At 41.2% G+C, this 16044-nt stretch overlaps 1 protein-coding gene across 5 annotated transcripts in view; it reads left to right on the top strand.

Annotated features, from left to right (window-relative positions):
* The first annotated feature begins 2793 nt into the window (after window positions 1–2793).
* LOC122640688 (WD repeat-containing protein 53) overlaps window positions 2794–16044 on the top strand; it is an 87869-nt gene continuing 74618 nt past the window's right edge. The window contains exons 1-3 of one of the 5 annotated variants that reach the window (XM_043833919.1): window positions 2794–2972; window positions 4951–5047; window positions 6185–6246. In XM_043833919.1, coding sequence (XP_043689854.1) covers window positions 2865–2972; window positions 4951–5047; window positions 6185–6246 — 267 coding nt within the window. In that variant the 5' untranslated portion in view covers window positions 2794–2864. Of the gene's footprint in view, window positions 2973–4449; window positions 4532–4950; window positions 5048–6184; window positions 6247–16044 lie in introns of those variants that run through there. The other 4 variants (XM_043833917.1, XM_043833915.1, XM_043833916.1 and 1 more) reach the window with 4 other exon arrangements.

The raw sequence follows: 16044 nt of genomic DNA, 5'->3' as shown, positions 1-16044 counted from the left end.
CGCTCTACTCTTATTTCTTCCATTCCTCAGGACCGTACTCCCCCCACTAAGGGAGCTGGCAAGGGGAGATTCTCCTGTGACTATTGTGGCAAGTCTGGGCACAAGAAGGATTTTTGCTGGGATCTTCATGGGAAGCCACCCTCTGTTTCACCTGGGGGACAGAAAGGACAGAAGAAGAATGGGCCGAGGGCCTATGTTGGAGTTCCTGAGTTTGATTCATCCTCTCTCTCCAAGGATGACATAGTTGCATTTCGGGGGATTGTAGCCCACATGGATGGTTCCTCTTTTGCTACTACCACTACTTCCACTGCTCTACAGGTCTCTACCTCCTCTGGCCCCACTCTCTGGGTCATTGACTCAGGTGCCACTGATTATATGACTGGTAGGTCTCAGCTTTATGATTCCTATTCTATTTGTTCTGGAAAAGATAAGGTAAAAATTGTTGATGGTTCCCTCTCTTCCATTTCTGGTAAGGGAGATGTCCAGGTTACTCCATTTATACCTTTGAAGTCTGTCTTTCATGGTCCAAACTTTGCTACTAATCTCCTTTCAGTTAGCCAATTGACTAAATCTTTGAACTACTTTGTCACTTTCTTTCCTACCCATTGTCTCTTTCAGGATTTGGTGACGAAGAGGGTGATTGGCAGTGGACGTGAAGCAGATGGCTTATATGTTTTGGACACCTGTGTCTCCCCTATTGCGCTAGCTCAATCTTATGTGTGTGGGCAAGATGGCAGATGTACATAGGAAGATATTTTGCTTTTCCATCGTCGTTTGGGACACCCTTCCTTTTCTGTTATGAGGAAACTATTGCCACATTTATTTACCTCTTTTCCTGTCAATCATGTTTTTCATTGTGAACCTTGTCTTTTTGCAAAAAGTTGTAAGACAGTTTATCCATCTACTGGTAATAAATCTATTTCACCTTTTCACATTGTTCACACTGATGTTTAGGAACCTTTTCCGTTACTTCTTTGCGTGGCTTCCGCTACTTTGTCTCTTTCATTGATGACGTTTCTCGAGTTACTTGGGTTTACCTATTGAAACAAAAGAGTGATGCCTATGCTGCGTTTAAAATTTTTTATGAGTTGGTGTACACCCAGTTTCAAACTCGTATTATTTTCTATTATTTGTTACTTCTCTGTTTGTATTACAATTTAATAGTTTTATATATCATGCATAACAAAGTATCTTATTTTTTCCATTCTTTGCATATAGTGAGGGTTTTTGCATGTCAATGGTGTTTTTGTAAATATAATCTATTTGTTGTTTCATCCCTTTCTAGATATATGTATTTTTTATTTTATTTTTTAGTATACTAACATTTGGCTTATAGTTAAACACTTCGACTATATGCCCTACTCTTTTTTTTGTTAATAACTTGTTTAAGTCATTTTAATTAATTTTAACCAAGTAAATTGGAAGATCGATTTAACCAGGTAGACCGAGATGCTTAAAACCTCCCTTACTCCGCAACCTGATTCGAACCTATCCTTTAATTTCAACTCCTTACAACTTATTCCCTCTCTTCTAAAGAGATGGGGAATGCTTCCTTTAGGAACAATTGTTGTTAAAAAAGCGAGAGAAAGTAGTTAGAGAGGGAGAGGGAGGGGAGTTGGCGGGTTATAATGAGAAAGGGAGTGGCGGGGAGAGGGGGAATTCTCGATCCATGGTTTTAAACCATTTTTTTACTGATTCCCTTGGCCGATACGAGAATGATCCTAGAACAGCCGATTCCAGCTGATCCAGACTAATTCCAACCGATTCTAATACGATGCAATATTTAAAATCCTATATATATATATATATATTTATTTATTTATTTATTTATTTTTTTGTTTTTTTTGTTTTGGGTTTTCTTCCCCATCACTCTGCCCAGTGAAGTATAACACTTCACTATTTGCCACATGACCGTACATGAGTTAGTCTATGTGATAGAGGACTAGGTTGACATCTCATTGGTACAATTTCAACTTAAAATGAGTAGAGGAAGTTGTTTAAAATACAAAAGATGCCATTCTGCATTTTATATTCAACTAAATTTGATGGCATTTTGGAAATTTTATTAAAACTTTGAATTGGAGTTTGATGAACTTTCGTTGCTAACTTTGGACTAAAATTTGGCCATTGAAATGTATGTAGGGTCATCTATCACATGGATTAATCCATGTACTACCAAGTGGTAAATAGTGAAACGTTATATTTCACTAGGCATAGGGACACTTAGAAGGACTTTTTGTATGAAAATTTTTGAACCAATGGTTAGATCATTCACGCACTATCACCAAAAAAGTGCATGTACTCACCAATTATTGAGAAGCAACCTTTTCCCTTCCTGAATCTATAGAAGTGGAAAAAATACTTGGGTTCTCTAATTTTGAAAGTGAATGAGGGTGATGACAAAGGAGAATATTTTACACAGGATCACAAACTCGCAATACTTGAACAGGAGAGGTTGGACATGCCGCTAGCTTTCCATAAACTAACAGCATGCACCAATCATATGGTTAGACAAAAGAGTATCTAGTCTTTTCCAAAAGAGGAGAAAAGATGACACATGCTGTGCTGGGCACCCTGGCGGCGTGCCCAGCCTTTTCCCTAACCTTTCTAACCAAAATTTAAGGAAGGGTAGTAAAAGTGTACAACACCGTTAAAAACTCTGTTTACCGGTTTACTACTCCCCATTGTCCAATTTCGACTCTTGCTAATAACAAGATCCCATTTTATCAAAAAAAATAAAAAAAATAACAAGATCCCCACGGTTCTGACTTTGGGAGGGCTACACAGTTCAACTGCAACCCGCGAAGCCAAAAAGCTGAATAAAAAGAACAAAGGAGGGGCACATAGTCTAGAACCCAGGATCCATGGCAGAAGAACTTACGAAGCCGAGACGTCTGAGAGGTCACAAGGCGACTGCCACATGCTGCATCGCCTCGCGTGACAGGCCCGGTGTGGTCGCAACTTCTGGCGAGGTTCGCTGCTGTCTTCCTCATTACTCTCCCTTTCTCTTTTATTTCTATCGTCTCCCTTCTCTGTTAGTTTAGACGAGAACATGCTCCACTTTAGACTAAAAGACGGTAATTAATGTTTGTTTTGATTAATGTATACCAAATGAGGATTGACCTGAAAGTCTTAGTTTATCCAAACTATCTGAAACGATCCCTTGCAGCTCGCTGACTTGATTATAGGTGCAATCCTCAGGCATCCACTAACAGCATATCTATATAATAGGAATAGGGCACGATGTGCAACTTATGCACTTGATAGACTGGAGGTTGATGTGCAACTATGTTAGCTCAAGCTTGTTGTCTGTTTAAGTTGATTGTGTGAAAGGGGAATTATCCTGGACTCTGGTGGTGACTAGCAATTAGGAAGCTAATGTGGATAGCCATGGAAGGAACTAATTAAAGGGCAAAAGGGCGTACCCAGTGCACGAGGCTCCTGCCACTGTGGGTCTGGGAAGGGTCATAATGTACGCAGCCTTACCCATGTTTTTGTAGAGAGGCTCTTTCTAGACTCAAACCCGTGACCACTGGAAACAGGGGGTAAGGATGATAATAATAATAATAATAATTGAAGGAACTAATTGTTCACCATTATATAATGGAAAGCTTGAACTTGAAGTGAAATGACTGATAAGTGTAATAATCGGAAGTCCAAATACACGCTTATTTGCCCACACCCATGCTCTGGGTTCCAATCCTAATCTAAATAAAGATCCTATTCCTAGCATGATTTAATTCTACTAATTAAACCTTTTGAAATCCAAGAGACACTAGGTCCTTTTTTCACTCAAACTCTAGCCCAATTTAATTAGCAATTTGGACTGAATCTAGTATTGGACTTCCAAACCAAGCATGACTTCAAATCCTAATCTACCATCACTTGACCACTAACTCAAATAAAATATTTAAAAAAAGGGGCACACTCATGGGACCCAATAGCCCAAAGGACTAGCAAAACATGCCCACAGTTGGACATTTAACATTTGGCTGCATCACTGTGAACTACAACCATAGATGCTCCTATGTCAATGCCCGTCTTACCTTAGGGTTTTGTGTTACTCTTTGCTTGACCATAGATGCTCCTATGTCAATTGAAGCATGATTATTATCTACATTAAGACTTTGAAATTTTTTTACAGAACTCTTAGTTAAGTCTAATTCTATTGTGTACTATTCAAATAGTGATACCCACAAACTTTGAAGCTTCTAAAATTTGGCTCTGCAGCTGTTCCTCCTACTCCATCTCATGATTTGGTCCTAGCATGGAACTAAATTTCGGTCCATACTAACTGAAATCTCCGAGCTGTCGATTTTTCAGGCCTGGCTGAAACGAAACCCAGGGAGGCCCAGGGTCAAAACCTAGTGTCGAAACCTCGAAACAAGATCCAGCACATCTCGATTTCGGGCCTGACTGAAACCAGGTTTGAAACCAAGATCTTGATCCTTGGGTCCAAGGTTCGCCGGTGAAAGCTTAGAGCATGCGTGTCATGTGTTTTTTAATTCCAATCAGTTCTGCTAACCTATTGGTATTTGTCTTCCTTAGTCCTTGCTGATTTCACAGAATAGTAGTGCATCTTGACTGTCCATCTGATTATTTAATGTTCTCTCACCACTGTCGCATGCTATAGAAATAGCAATTGTTATCTTACATTTAAAATTACAGTTTGATGGAGCATGTCTTCTAGAGAACTGAAATTTCATAAACATGTTTTGTTTATTGTTTGTTTAACTTTAGAATGAGAAGTTATTGGTACTTAAGTGACTATGCTCCATTGTCTTATTTCATTCTTTTCCCATACTCCGCCCCCCCCCCCCCCCCAAAAAAAAAAGAGAAAAGTTTTGAGTTCTCTCAGTTTCAAAGTTAGGAATAAAATGGAGAATTTGGCTGTCAACTGGAAATTCTATGTTTTAACATACCATAATTTAAAAATCTGATGAAAAATAGGATGGTTGCATATGCTGGTACGATCTGAGGTGCAAGGATGCATTATTTACCATGGATCTGGGGAAGAAACCTATTTCTTCTATATGTTTCAGGCCAGGTGAGGTTTTATGAATCTGTAGACTGGTTCATAATTTCAATAATTGTTACATATACCAATTTCAAGTATATCTATTATGGTATTGGCTCAAGTTAGTTATACCCATCTTCTCAACTCTCAACTCTTGCTAGGTTCATTCTGAGAACAGAAAAAATGGCAGTGTGTTAGACTGTGATTAGTCATCTTGTATTGCAAAACTTGGTTTTTGGTTTATCTAAAAGTCAAAATAAAGTTAGGTTTGGGGAACTTCTATTCTGATATTGTATTTTTTTTTTGTACCTATCCTATTGTTTATAGATTTTGCTTGAATTTGCATGTTGTGAAGACAATATAGATGAGATAGTAGATGGCTTTTGCAATGCTCTCTCTCTCTGGTTGTGCCTTACGATGCCCTTATTGTTTTGAACTTTGGTAAATTGAAGTTTATTTTTTATTTATTGTTTCTAATGTAAATGCTAAAACTGGCATGAGTCAAGTCTTATATTTGCTAGTTTCACTCCAAGAAATTATTGGCAACTTAAGTTTCCTCTAGGATAATTGTGATTATCTTTTCTTATATACTAGAAATATTTAGGTGGGAACTGAGTATAAAAATAAAAAATGACCTGCCTGGGGCAAATGTGTTCCATTACTTGAGACAAATCAACATAGCTAAGGGCCATGTGATGGTGCACTTTATGTGAAGATGTTGAACTTCTAATTTGCAGGCCCAAACTAGTGCAATATGAAAAAAAATTGAAAATTTCTTCTTTTGAAATAGACAGGGAATGATATGGTGCATTTTCACCAGAAGTTACTGCAAATTCCCTGAATTATGTCTTTGTATCACTGCTTATTGATCAAATGTATTTGGAACTAAGAGTTTCTCTACATAAAAGAATATCTTACCAATCAGTGGAAACTGGGGAGAAGACCTTGACAAGGTCCTAATAACCATCTCATAGTTGTGTTCTTTACGTCATGAAGTAAACTGGGGAGAAGCCTTGTTCCTCTATTTATTCCTCAACCTTGTCCTTTCCCCTTTCTTTTTTGGGCTTATATAAATATCTTTTTAAAGTCTGAATGCATGTTGAAGCTTGGAGGTTTGGTTGAAGTTTATGGTCTTACAAAATTCTTATTAGTTGTATCTTGTGCCAGGAAATGAAGATGTTGTTTATGCATCCTCTGGCACAGAAGTGATGTGTCTTGATGTTCATCTGGTAATTTTGTTCTTACGAACACTGATATTCAAGTTATTTCTTTTATTATTGTTAAGATTATCGTGTTTAGTTATTTGGGGTTATTTCTGTCTTTTATGGTTCTTTCTAGTTAGTTCTATTTAGTGTTATGTCTCAAGGATGTTTTGGGTGTTTCTTATTGTAATTCACTTAAGGTTGATTATAAATAAAACCTGCCTCTCACGTTTTAGTGATTAACTAAATCGTGAGAAGTCTATTCTCTCTCTCTCTCGGTTTTTACTTCTTCTCTTCTCAGATCTTCTTCTTTCTTTTTTGCTTTCTTCTTCTAGTCCTCTTGCTACAGGTTAGGTTTTATCTTGATTCTGTTACATGGTATCGAGCATTGAATTTGATCCACTAGATTCTCCTTCTTGCTGCTTTGCTTTGAAGGTTTTTCATCCTTTTATTTCTATCGTGGTCTACGAGAACCATATCTGCTTATATTGATCTCAACTCTAGTCATATATTCATGAAGGACTAGAGTTCCCTGCTATCTTTGCAATCGATTGTGTATGTTCCTCGCGCTGTTCAAGCACTTGAAGATTGGTTCCTTGCTTGTCTAAAACCACGACAATCGATATTCCAAAACCCTGTGGAAATCGATTTGTTTTTCTTCCGGGATCTGTTCTTCATTCTTGCTTCTTGATTCTGATAATTATACATCATTATTGGTGGTTATCTTCATCAAAGATTATACTACATCTTGGGCTGTTCCGCCCTATTCTTCAAGGCTATCGGTTTTACCCTGATCGGGGTTTTCTTTTGGGCTTTATCGACATTGGTGTTTACATCTATTATTTTCCCTAATGGCTGATTCTAAATCTTCTACCGACAACTTTAATATTCAGATTACCAGTGTGAAGTTGAATGGTGCTTCTAATTATCTTCTTTGGTCTCAAGCATTTGAGGTCTATATCACTGCTCGCCGGAAGATGAAATGCCTTACCATGGCACCTCTGGAATCTACTGATGACAACTATGATGATTGGAAGGCTGAGAATGCAACCCTTCTTTACTGGCTTTGGAATAGCATGGAACCCTCCATTGCTTCTAATGTCATGTTTCATAAAACTGCCAAGGGTGTTTGGGAAGAACTCAAGGAAAGCTACTCTCAAGATACAAATCTGTCCCGAATTTATGACCTCTATGAGAAATTCTTCTCTTTTAAACAAGATGGAAAATCCCTTGGTGAGTATTATAGTTCATTGAAGGGGATGTGGGAAGAACTTAATGTATACCAGCCTATCTCTACTGATGCTGCTGTAATTGAGTCCCAATGATCTGAATTTTTGGTTGCCAAATTTCTCTCTGGGTTAGACTCTGATCTTCAATCCATCAAAAGTCAATTGTTGACTGGAGAGAAGATCCCCTCTATGAATGAAGCATATTGTCGGCTCCAGAGAGTTGTATCCCCTTCAGTGGTGAAATCTGATTCAGCTTCTCCCAACAAAGATAATTCTGCCCTTTTCACTTCTACTGGAGGGCGTGGCCGTGGTGGTGGTAGTACCTCTTCTCGCGGTCGTGGTTCTACTTTTGGGCGTAGTCGTGGAGCTGGTTCTGGAGGTCGTGGGACTATGTCTAACACTGCTGGTTCTAGATGGTGCACTCATTGTAATCGGTCTATTCATACTATTGATAAGTGTTGGCTCAAACATGGCAAACCACAGTGGGCCTGTGAGCAATTTGCAAATTCTGCCGTATCTGATGGAGGGGCTGATTCTGTGCACTCTTCCGACACTGCCCCGGGATCCTCTACTGATGGTGGTAACTCTTCTAATGATTTAGTCTCTTAACTCTTACAACGAGTCCAACAACTTGAGACTTCATCTTCTACACCTACAGCTGTTCTTGCCCACTCAGGTACTACTGCTTGTTTTGCGTCCTCATCCTCTCCGTGGGTCATTAACTTCAGAGCATCTTCTCACATGACCGGTAAGCCTAATTTGTTTTCATCTTACACACAGCCTTCTATGTCCTCTCGGATTTCTATTGCAGATGGATCCTCCATACCAGTCACTGGTTATGGGAAAGTTTCCTGTCGTCTGACATATCTTTAACTAATGTTCTTCATGTTCCCAAGTTTCCTCTTAATCTTTTGTCTGTTAGTCAATTAACTAAAACTTTGAATTGTTCTATAACCTTTCACCACCCTTCTTATTATGTCTTTCAGGATCTTGCAACAAAGACGAAGATTGGTGGCGGGTATGAGAAGGGAGGCCTCTATTACTTTGATTTGGGAACTACATCTACTGCAGCGGTTGCTACTTCTCCTGGCGTATCTCCTTTACATTGGCACTATCGGCTAGGACATCCTTCTCTCTCTAAGCTGCAGCACCTTGTTCCCAGTTGCAAGTCTGTCTCCCGTATCGAGTGTGAAGCTTGTGAGCTTGGCAAGCATCATCGTACTATTTTTCCTTTGAGTCCAGAGTCTAGAAGTACTTCTTTATTTCAGTTGGTTCATTCGGATATTTGGGGTCCTTCTAGGGTCAAAAGTCGGTTAGGGTTTTCTTATTTTGTTAGTTTTATTGATGATCATTTTCGGATGACATGGCTGTACCTCTTGAAGGATCGATTTGAATTTGTATCTGTCTTCAAACAGTTTTATAATGAAGTTCGAGTTCAGTTTGGTGTTCCTTTAAAAACTTTGCGTACTGACAATGCCCTTGAATTAATTCTGCGTGAGGTCTCTCAGTTTTGTTCTGACAATGGCATTCTTCACCAAACTTCTTGCTCTTATACACCCCAACAAAATGGTGTGGCAGAGCGCAAGAATTGCCATTTGTTAGATGTCGCTCGCTCTTTGATGTTTCATATACATGTTCCCAAACTCTATTGGGCAGATGCGGTGTTGACAGCTTGTTTTCTAATTAATCGTATGCCTTCATCTGTTCTAAATAATCAAATTCCTTTCAAAATAGTGTTTCCTGATCGGACTGTTTTCTCTATTCCTCGTGTTTTTGGGTGTCAGTGTTTTGTTCATGTGCTTCACCCCGGGCTTGATAAGCTATCTCCTCGGGCTGTTAAGTGTTTGTTTCTTGGATATTCTCGTACCCAGAAGGGGTATCGCTGTTTTGACCCTGTTACTCGCCAACAGTTTATTTCTGCTGACGTTACCTTTTTTGAGAGTTCCCCTTATTTTGTTGGTCCCTCTGTTGATGTTAATCTTGATGAAGTTGGTTGGGTTGCTGCCCCGACTCCTCTTCCTCCTCTTCCTCTGCTGATAGCTGCCCCACCTGTACAGGTTTATGTGCGTCGTCACCAACAGCAGCCGCTGCTCCCACTTCAACCTATTGCGGCCCCACCTTTACAGCCACCAGCTGATTCTTTGCCTGCAGATCCTCCTATTGATGTTGATGATCTCCTTATTGCTCAGAAAAAAGGTACTCGTACTTGCATTACCCATCCTCTTTATCCTCTGGCAAATTATGTGTCTGTTTCTCATCTTCCCTCTCATTATTGTGCTTTTGCTATGGCATTACATTCTACTTTTATTCCCACTTCTTATACCCTTGCTCTGTCTCACCCTGAGTGGAAAAATGCTATGGATGTGGAGATGGAGGCTCTCATCTCTCGTAAGACTTGGTCTTTGGTTGATCTCCCACCTGGTAAGGATCTTGTTAAGTGTCGTTGGGTGTACACCGTGAAGTACAATCCTGATGGTACTGTGGAGCGGCATAAGGCCCGTTTGGTTGCCAAGGGGTTTACCCAAACCTATGGGGTCGATTACTTTGAGACTTTCTCCCCTGTTGCGCGGCTGAATTCCGTTCGTATTTTGCTTTCTTTGGCTGTTAACCTTGACTGGCCCCTTTTTCAGATGGATGTGAAGAATGCTTTCTTATATGGTGACTTGCAGGAGGAGGTGTATATGGAGTAACCTCCTGGGTATGTTGCTCAGGGGGAGGATAGTGTCTGAGTTTGTCGCCTTCATAAGGCAATTTATGGACTGAAACAGTCTCCTCGTGCCTGGTTTGATAAATTTAGCAGTGTTGTTGCTAGTTGTGGATTTTCTCAGTGCTACTCTGATCACTCTATCTTTGTTAGACGACAGGGGTCTAATGTGGTCATCTTAGCAGTATATGTTGATGATATTATTATCACTGGTAATGATGCTTCTGGGATTGCACAGGTGAAGACATATCTACTTGACAATTTTCCGATTAAGGATTTGGGTAACCTCAGGTATTTTCTTGGCATTGAAGTTGTTCGCAGTTCTCGCGGTCTAAGCTTGTCCCAAAGGAAGTATGTTCTTGATTTACTTGATGAGACAGGTATGACGGGTTGTAAACCTATTGATACTCCTATGAATCCTCATGTCAAGTTTGGTGCTTCTGATGACACAGCCTTTAGTGATCCACACCAGTATCGACGCCTGGTCGATAGACTTATCTACCTTATAGTTACTCATCTTGATATCTCTTTTGCTGTTGGTGTTATCAGTCAGTTCATGCAGACACCTAAGCAAGTTCATTGGGAGGCTGCGTGTCGTATTTTACGTTACCTTAAGGGTGCTCCTGGCAAGGGGCTTATCTATTGCCATCATGGACACATTAGCATTGTTGGATTTTCTGATGCCAATTGGGCTGGTTCTGATGGTGATCGTAGATCTACTACTGGTTATTGTACTTTCTTTGGTGGTAACTTAATTACTTGGAAGAGCAAGAAACAGACTATTGTTGCTCGTTCCAGTGCAGAGGCTAAGTACAGAGCTATGGCTCACACAACTGCTAAATTGATGTGGGTTCGTTTCTTTACTCATGAGCTTGGTGATTTCAATGATCAGCCCATGGAGATGCACTGTGATAACCAGGCTGCTATCTATATTGCCAACAACCCAGTGTTTCATGAACGAACCAAGCACATTGAAGTTGACTGTCATTTTGTTCGCGATGCTGTTCTAAAGAAGTTGATTACTACTCCTTTTGTTTGATTCCAGTTTCAACTTGGAGATATGTTTACCAAAGCTTTGTTTCGACCACAGTTTGCAAGTGGCTGTTCCAAGCTGGATCTTGGTGATGTCTACGCTCCAGCTTGAGGGGGAGTGTGAAGATTATCGTGTTTAGTTATTTGGGGTTATTTCTGTCTTTTATGGTTCTTTCTAGTTAGTTCTATGTAGTTTTATGTCTCAAGGGTGTTTTGTGTGTTTTTTATTGTAATTCACTTAAGGTTGATTATAAATAAAACCTGCCTCTCACGTTTTAGTGATTAACTAAATCGTGAGAAGTCTATTCTCTCTCTCTCGGTTTTTACTTCTTCTCTTCTCATATCTTCTTCTTTCTTTTTTGCTTTCTTCTTCTAGTTTTCTTGCTACAGGTTAGGTTTTATCTTCAGTTCTGTTACAATTATTATATTTTTTTTGTTGTTGTGATATACTTGTTCAAATAACTATTACTTGATTCCATCATTAGGGGGTTTCCACATATTGTTGTTATGAACATGCTATACTTGTTTACTGGGTGGGGATGGAACAAGCTTATGTTGCACTTTCTGGGAGAAATTTCACTTGTTCATGTGGCAGTTGAATTTTATATTCTGTGCCTTTGAGTTTGATCAAAGTGTATAACTTCTGGATGCAAAGTCATGGTGTGCATAGTGCATGCATGTCCGGAAGAGGGATGGTACCTAGATTTGGAGGGAGGGAGTCACCATCTAGATTTGGATCTAGGGCCCCACGTGATATGTTCATTGGTTAACTTTAATGGTCATTGTTCTTGTTGACTCCAATTGGTACTGGTCCAACCATGAGATCGGGTAAGGCCGTAAGGGTAAGGTTATGGTCCAAGGTCCATCCGGTTTAAAACCGGTCTTTCACACTTAGCATTCTAAGTAGGAAATAAAATATTCTAAGCCTAAGCACACACATGGTAACACATCAAATATGGAAAGTGTTGCGTCCAAAAACCGTAGGTTGATTCCTCCTGAATGAAACCTGTAAAGAGGAACAAATGAGCAAGGAGAGCCGGTCTTCTCCAGCAGGATAGGCTAGACTAGGTAGAGGTTATGCTTTGCTAGGAGACGGTGAGTCTTGCGCTCCATGCTGAGTTTGTTATGGTAAGAGTCATATTAGGAGAGTGCTGGCTGGAGAGTCCACCATTAATGGGAGTTTCTATATTACTGATCGGTGGGAGATCTTGTTTTCTTATTGGATACGTTTGTTACCTATTCTGAGGGGATCATATCCCTACATGACTGGGTTTCTTGATCTGGGTCGGCCAGGTGCCGTGCGGGTGCAACCCGACGGGTCGGGAGCTGCTCTACATGGTTGTGGCCTGCCATGTGTCGCACTAGTATTGGTGAGCCTTATTTAGTGTTACGTCCAGAAACCGCCAGTTGATTCCTCTTGGATGAAACTTACAAAGAGGAACATATGAGCAAGGGAGAGCCTGTCTTCTCCGGTGGGGGACTCTCCTATGCCTAAGTCTGGTCTCTTTTAGCAGCAGATAATTCAAGAAGATTAGTGGGTAAGATCCCTTTACCTGGCCTTTAAGCCTCCTATTTATAGGCTAGACTAGGCAGAGGTTGTGCCTTGCTAGGAGATTGTGAGTCTTGTGCTCCACGTTGAGTTTGTTATGGTAAGAGTCATTATTAGGAGAGTGCTGGCTGGATAGTCCACCATTAATGGGAGTTCTATATTGCTGATCGATGGGAGATCTTGTTTCCTTATTGGATACGTTTGTTACCTATTTGAGGGAATTGTGTCCCCACATGACTGGGTTTCCTGATTTGGGTCAGCCAGGTGCCACGAGGGAGCCGCTCCACACGGTTGTGGCCTACCACGTGTCGCGCTAGTATTGGCGAGCCTTATTTAGGTATATCCTAATGCCCCCACTTCTACGGAGCCATGAGTGTTTGGTGGAGTAGAACGGTTTGATTGGCGAGCGTTCACCCTCGATCGACTAGTGGCAGTCTCAACATTCTCGACTGAGTGATGGACGCTGCATTGTTGTAGGGCCTTCCACTTGCTAGGCCCCCACACTCTCGACCGAGTGGTGGTTGGCTTCATGATCTCGACCGAGCGATAGTAGGCTTCATACTCTAGACCGAGCGGTAGTAGGCTTCATGCTCTCGACCAAGATGTAGTAGGCTTCATGCTCTCGACCAAGTAAAGAGCGCTGCATTGTTACACGGCCTTCCGCTTGGTAGGCTCCACACTCTCGATTGAGCGGTGGTGAGCTCAACACTCTCGACCGAGTAATGAGCGTTGCATTGTTACACGGCCTTCCGCTTGGTATGCCCCACACTCTCGACCAAGCCGTGATGAGCGCAATACTCTCGATCGAGTGACGAGCGCTGCATGTTCTCGACCGAGCGGTAGTAGGCTCAACACTCTCGACCGAGTGGTGAGTGTTGCATTGCTGTCCGGCCTACCGTGTGGCTGGCATGATGCTCTCGACCGAGTGGTGGTAGGATCAACACTTTCGACCGAGTAATGAGTGTTGCGTTGCTGTCCGGCCTACCGCGTGGCTGACATGACGCTCTCGACCGAGCGTTGGTAGGCTCAATACTCCTGACTGAGTGATGAGCATTGCATTGCTGTCCGGCCTACCACGTGGCAGGTATGACGCTCTCAACCGAGCGGTGGTAGGCTGAATACTCTAGACCGAGTAATGAGCGTTGTTGCTGTTCGCCCTACCACATGTCTTTGAGGCCGGTACTATTTAAATCAACGCTCGCTCATCAAGTTTATTACTGGGCATTAAGGTTCTTAATACTGGGATCGGTCACTGCCGAAACCGATTTGATATTGATCCAGATCGGTCAAAATCGTTCTGGATCGGTCTAAAGTGGGAAAAATCTCGGTTTTGTTGGATAGGTCATGGAATCGGTTAGTATTGCTAAACAAAATCTGAAAAAATGGTAACCACAAGGTTTGCGGGGGATTAACTTTACCTACTGCCACCATTACCGCCAACTTATTCCCTAATCCCTATTTATCTGTTTAGCTTATCTTGACTTGCTTCCTCCACCTCACCCACTACCATCATTATTGCCACTTTACCCCTATTTAAATTATGTTTTTATGGAATTATATACTCCGTTAATCAATTCCCCAATAAAAAACGCTAATTTTGTCACACCCCAAACCACCCCCTGGGAGGATTAGGTAGGTGGCCCGAATTGCATTGCAGCAATCCGCCAAATCCCAAGGATCTAGAAGCAGTTAATCCATTCACAGACACACACATTCACCATATTACATAAGGTAAAATTCAGAGTGTTGCGGAAAGCTATATTTACATTAAACATTTTTAAAGTGAAAATAAAACAAGAAAAAGGAAAATATATACAACACAGTACTTGTTCATTCTCTCCCTCACTCCTAAAGAAACAACAGCTCCTAACTCTACCAAATACAACTTTATACAAAAGAATATAAACAGGACAAGGTAACCTGAGGGCCCAAAAACAAAGCTGTAAAACAAAAAGAGAGACTCCAACAAAAACAAAAGGAGCCTCAAGAACAAAGTAGAGTCAGTAGCACCCCTCACGGGTCATCCTCAGCTACCACCAAGAGTACTCGCACCAACGGTATGACCTCCTTTCAGGTCCATACCAAAACAGTCATAACCACCATAGCTCGCCTCCGGGAGATAAGCCTCCCCGCCACAGTAACATCCACCTGTAGGATCATCTAACAGAAAAACATATATAACAGAGTGTGAGCTCCACCGAGCCCGTGAATGAAAATACATCACCATGCATGCACATGCAATCACAACCATATGAGTCCTACATGAGGTGTTCATTTTTATTTATTAGCCACCTAACATCACAATTAAGGCGGGTTAGTACTACTACAATCCCCAATACATGTATCCCTGGTGCGGGCTTTTAACCCCTTCCCGCGATACACCCATTGAGTTATCGGAGAGGACCGATCAGCTCCGGCATCAGTCACAATGGTCAGCCCGACCAGCCCTTTAGGATTAACCTGTGAGGCATCCATTCTTTTTCTTATATCATACTTCTTTTCTGGCTTATAGCCCATAATCACCTTTTCGGTGCAATAACAGTTCTTTCTTTTCTTTTTCTCTATCATATGGTCACTCTCACAAGCATCCAACACCTTAACCCCTGTTGGCAAAGGTGCGTAGCACAGGTGATGAAACTCTAGCCCAATGCATCTATATGGCATCGTATGGGTCGGGTGGTGTCAACCTCATCCCATTCTACGGGTTACTATAGGCCTCATTTCCAAGCCGGCTACGACATCTAGTCTAGCAATTCACATACAACATTCAATGTCCATTCACAGAATCCAGCAGTCAAACATATCTTTATTTCAGAATTCACAATTGATGAGTTAAGTAAACAGCATAATAATTATTATATTATAATTCATTTTAACATATTAGTCATGTTACATTTACATACATGGTGTAATTTTACTCACCTTGTTCTGGTCCTCCTCCTGGTTCAGTTGTTGGTTCTGTTCCGGCCGGTGTCTGGCTGTGCACCTCGAGCACGGGATCAAATCCTAATTTATCGGATCATAAATGTGTGTCAATTAATATTCAAAGCTGTATTAATATCCTAGTGTTGGTTTAGGCTTACTGGTTTGACTCTGTGTTTATTCTGATGACACTTGGAATTCTCTGGGCCTTGCACTGGGCTTTCAGGTCTATGTCCCGGTGCGTCATTCAGAGATGTGGAATCAAATCTGACTTGGTATCCAATAGTATAGTCAGTTAGTACATGGTCCAGATAGTCATATAAACCAGTACCCAGGTCACAGTTCAGCTGAAACCATTCCTGGCATGGTTACCTGGCCCTGTGGGGCCC

Source organism: Telopea speciosissima, chromosome 9 (assembly GCF_018873765.1).
Source record: "Telopea speciosissima isolate NSW1024214 ecotype Mountain lineage chromosome 9, Tspe_v1, whole genome shotgun sequence".
Taxonomy (NCBI): Eukaryota; Viridiplantae; Streptophyta; class Magnoliopsida; order Proteales; family Proteaceae; genus Telopea; species Telopea speciosissima.
This window is presented reverse-complemented; position numbering and strand designations above follow the sequence as displayed.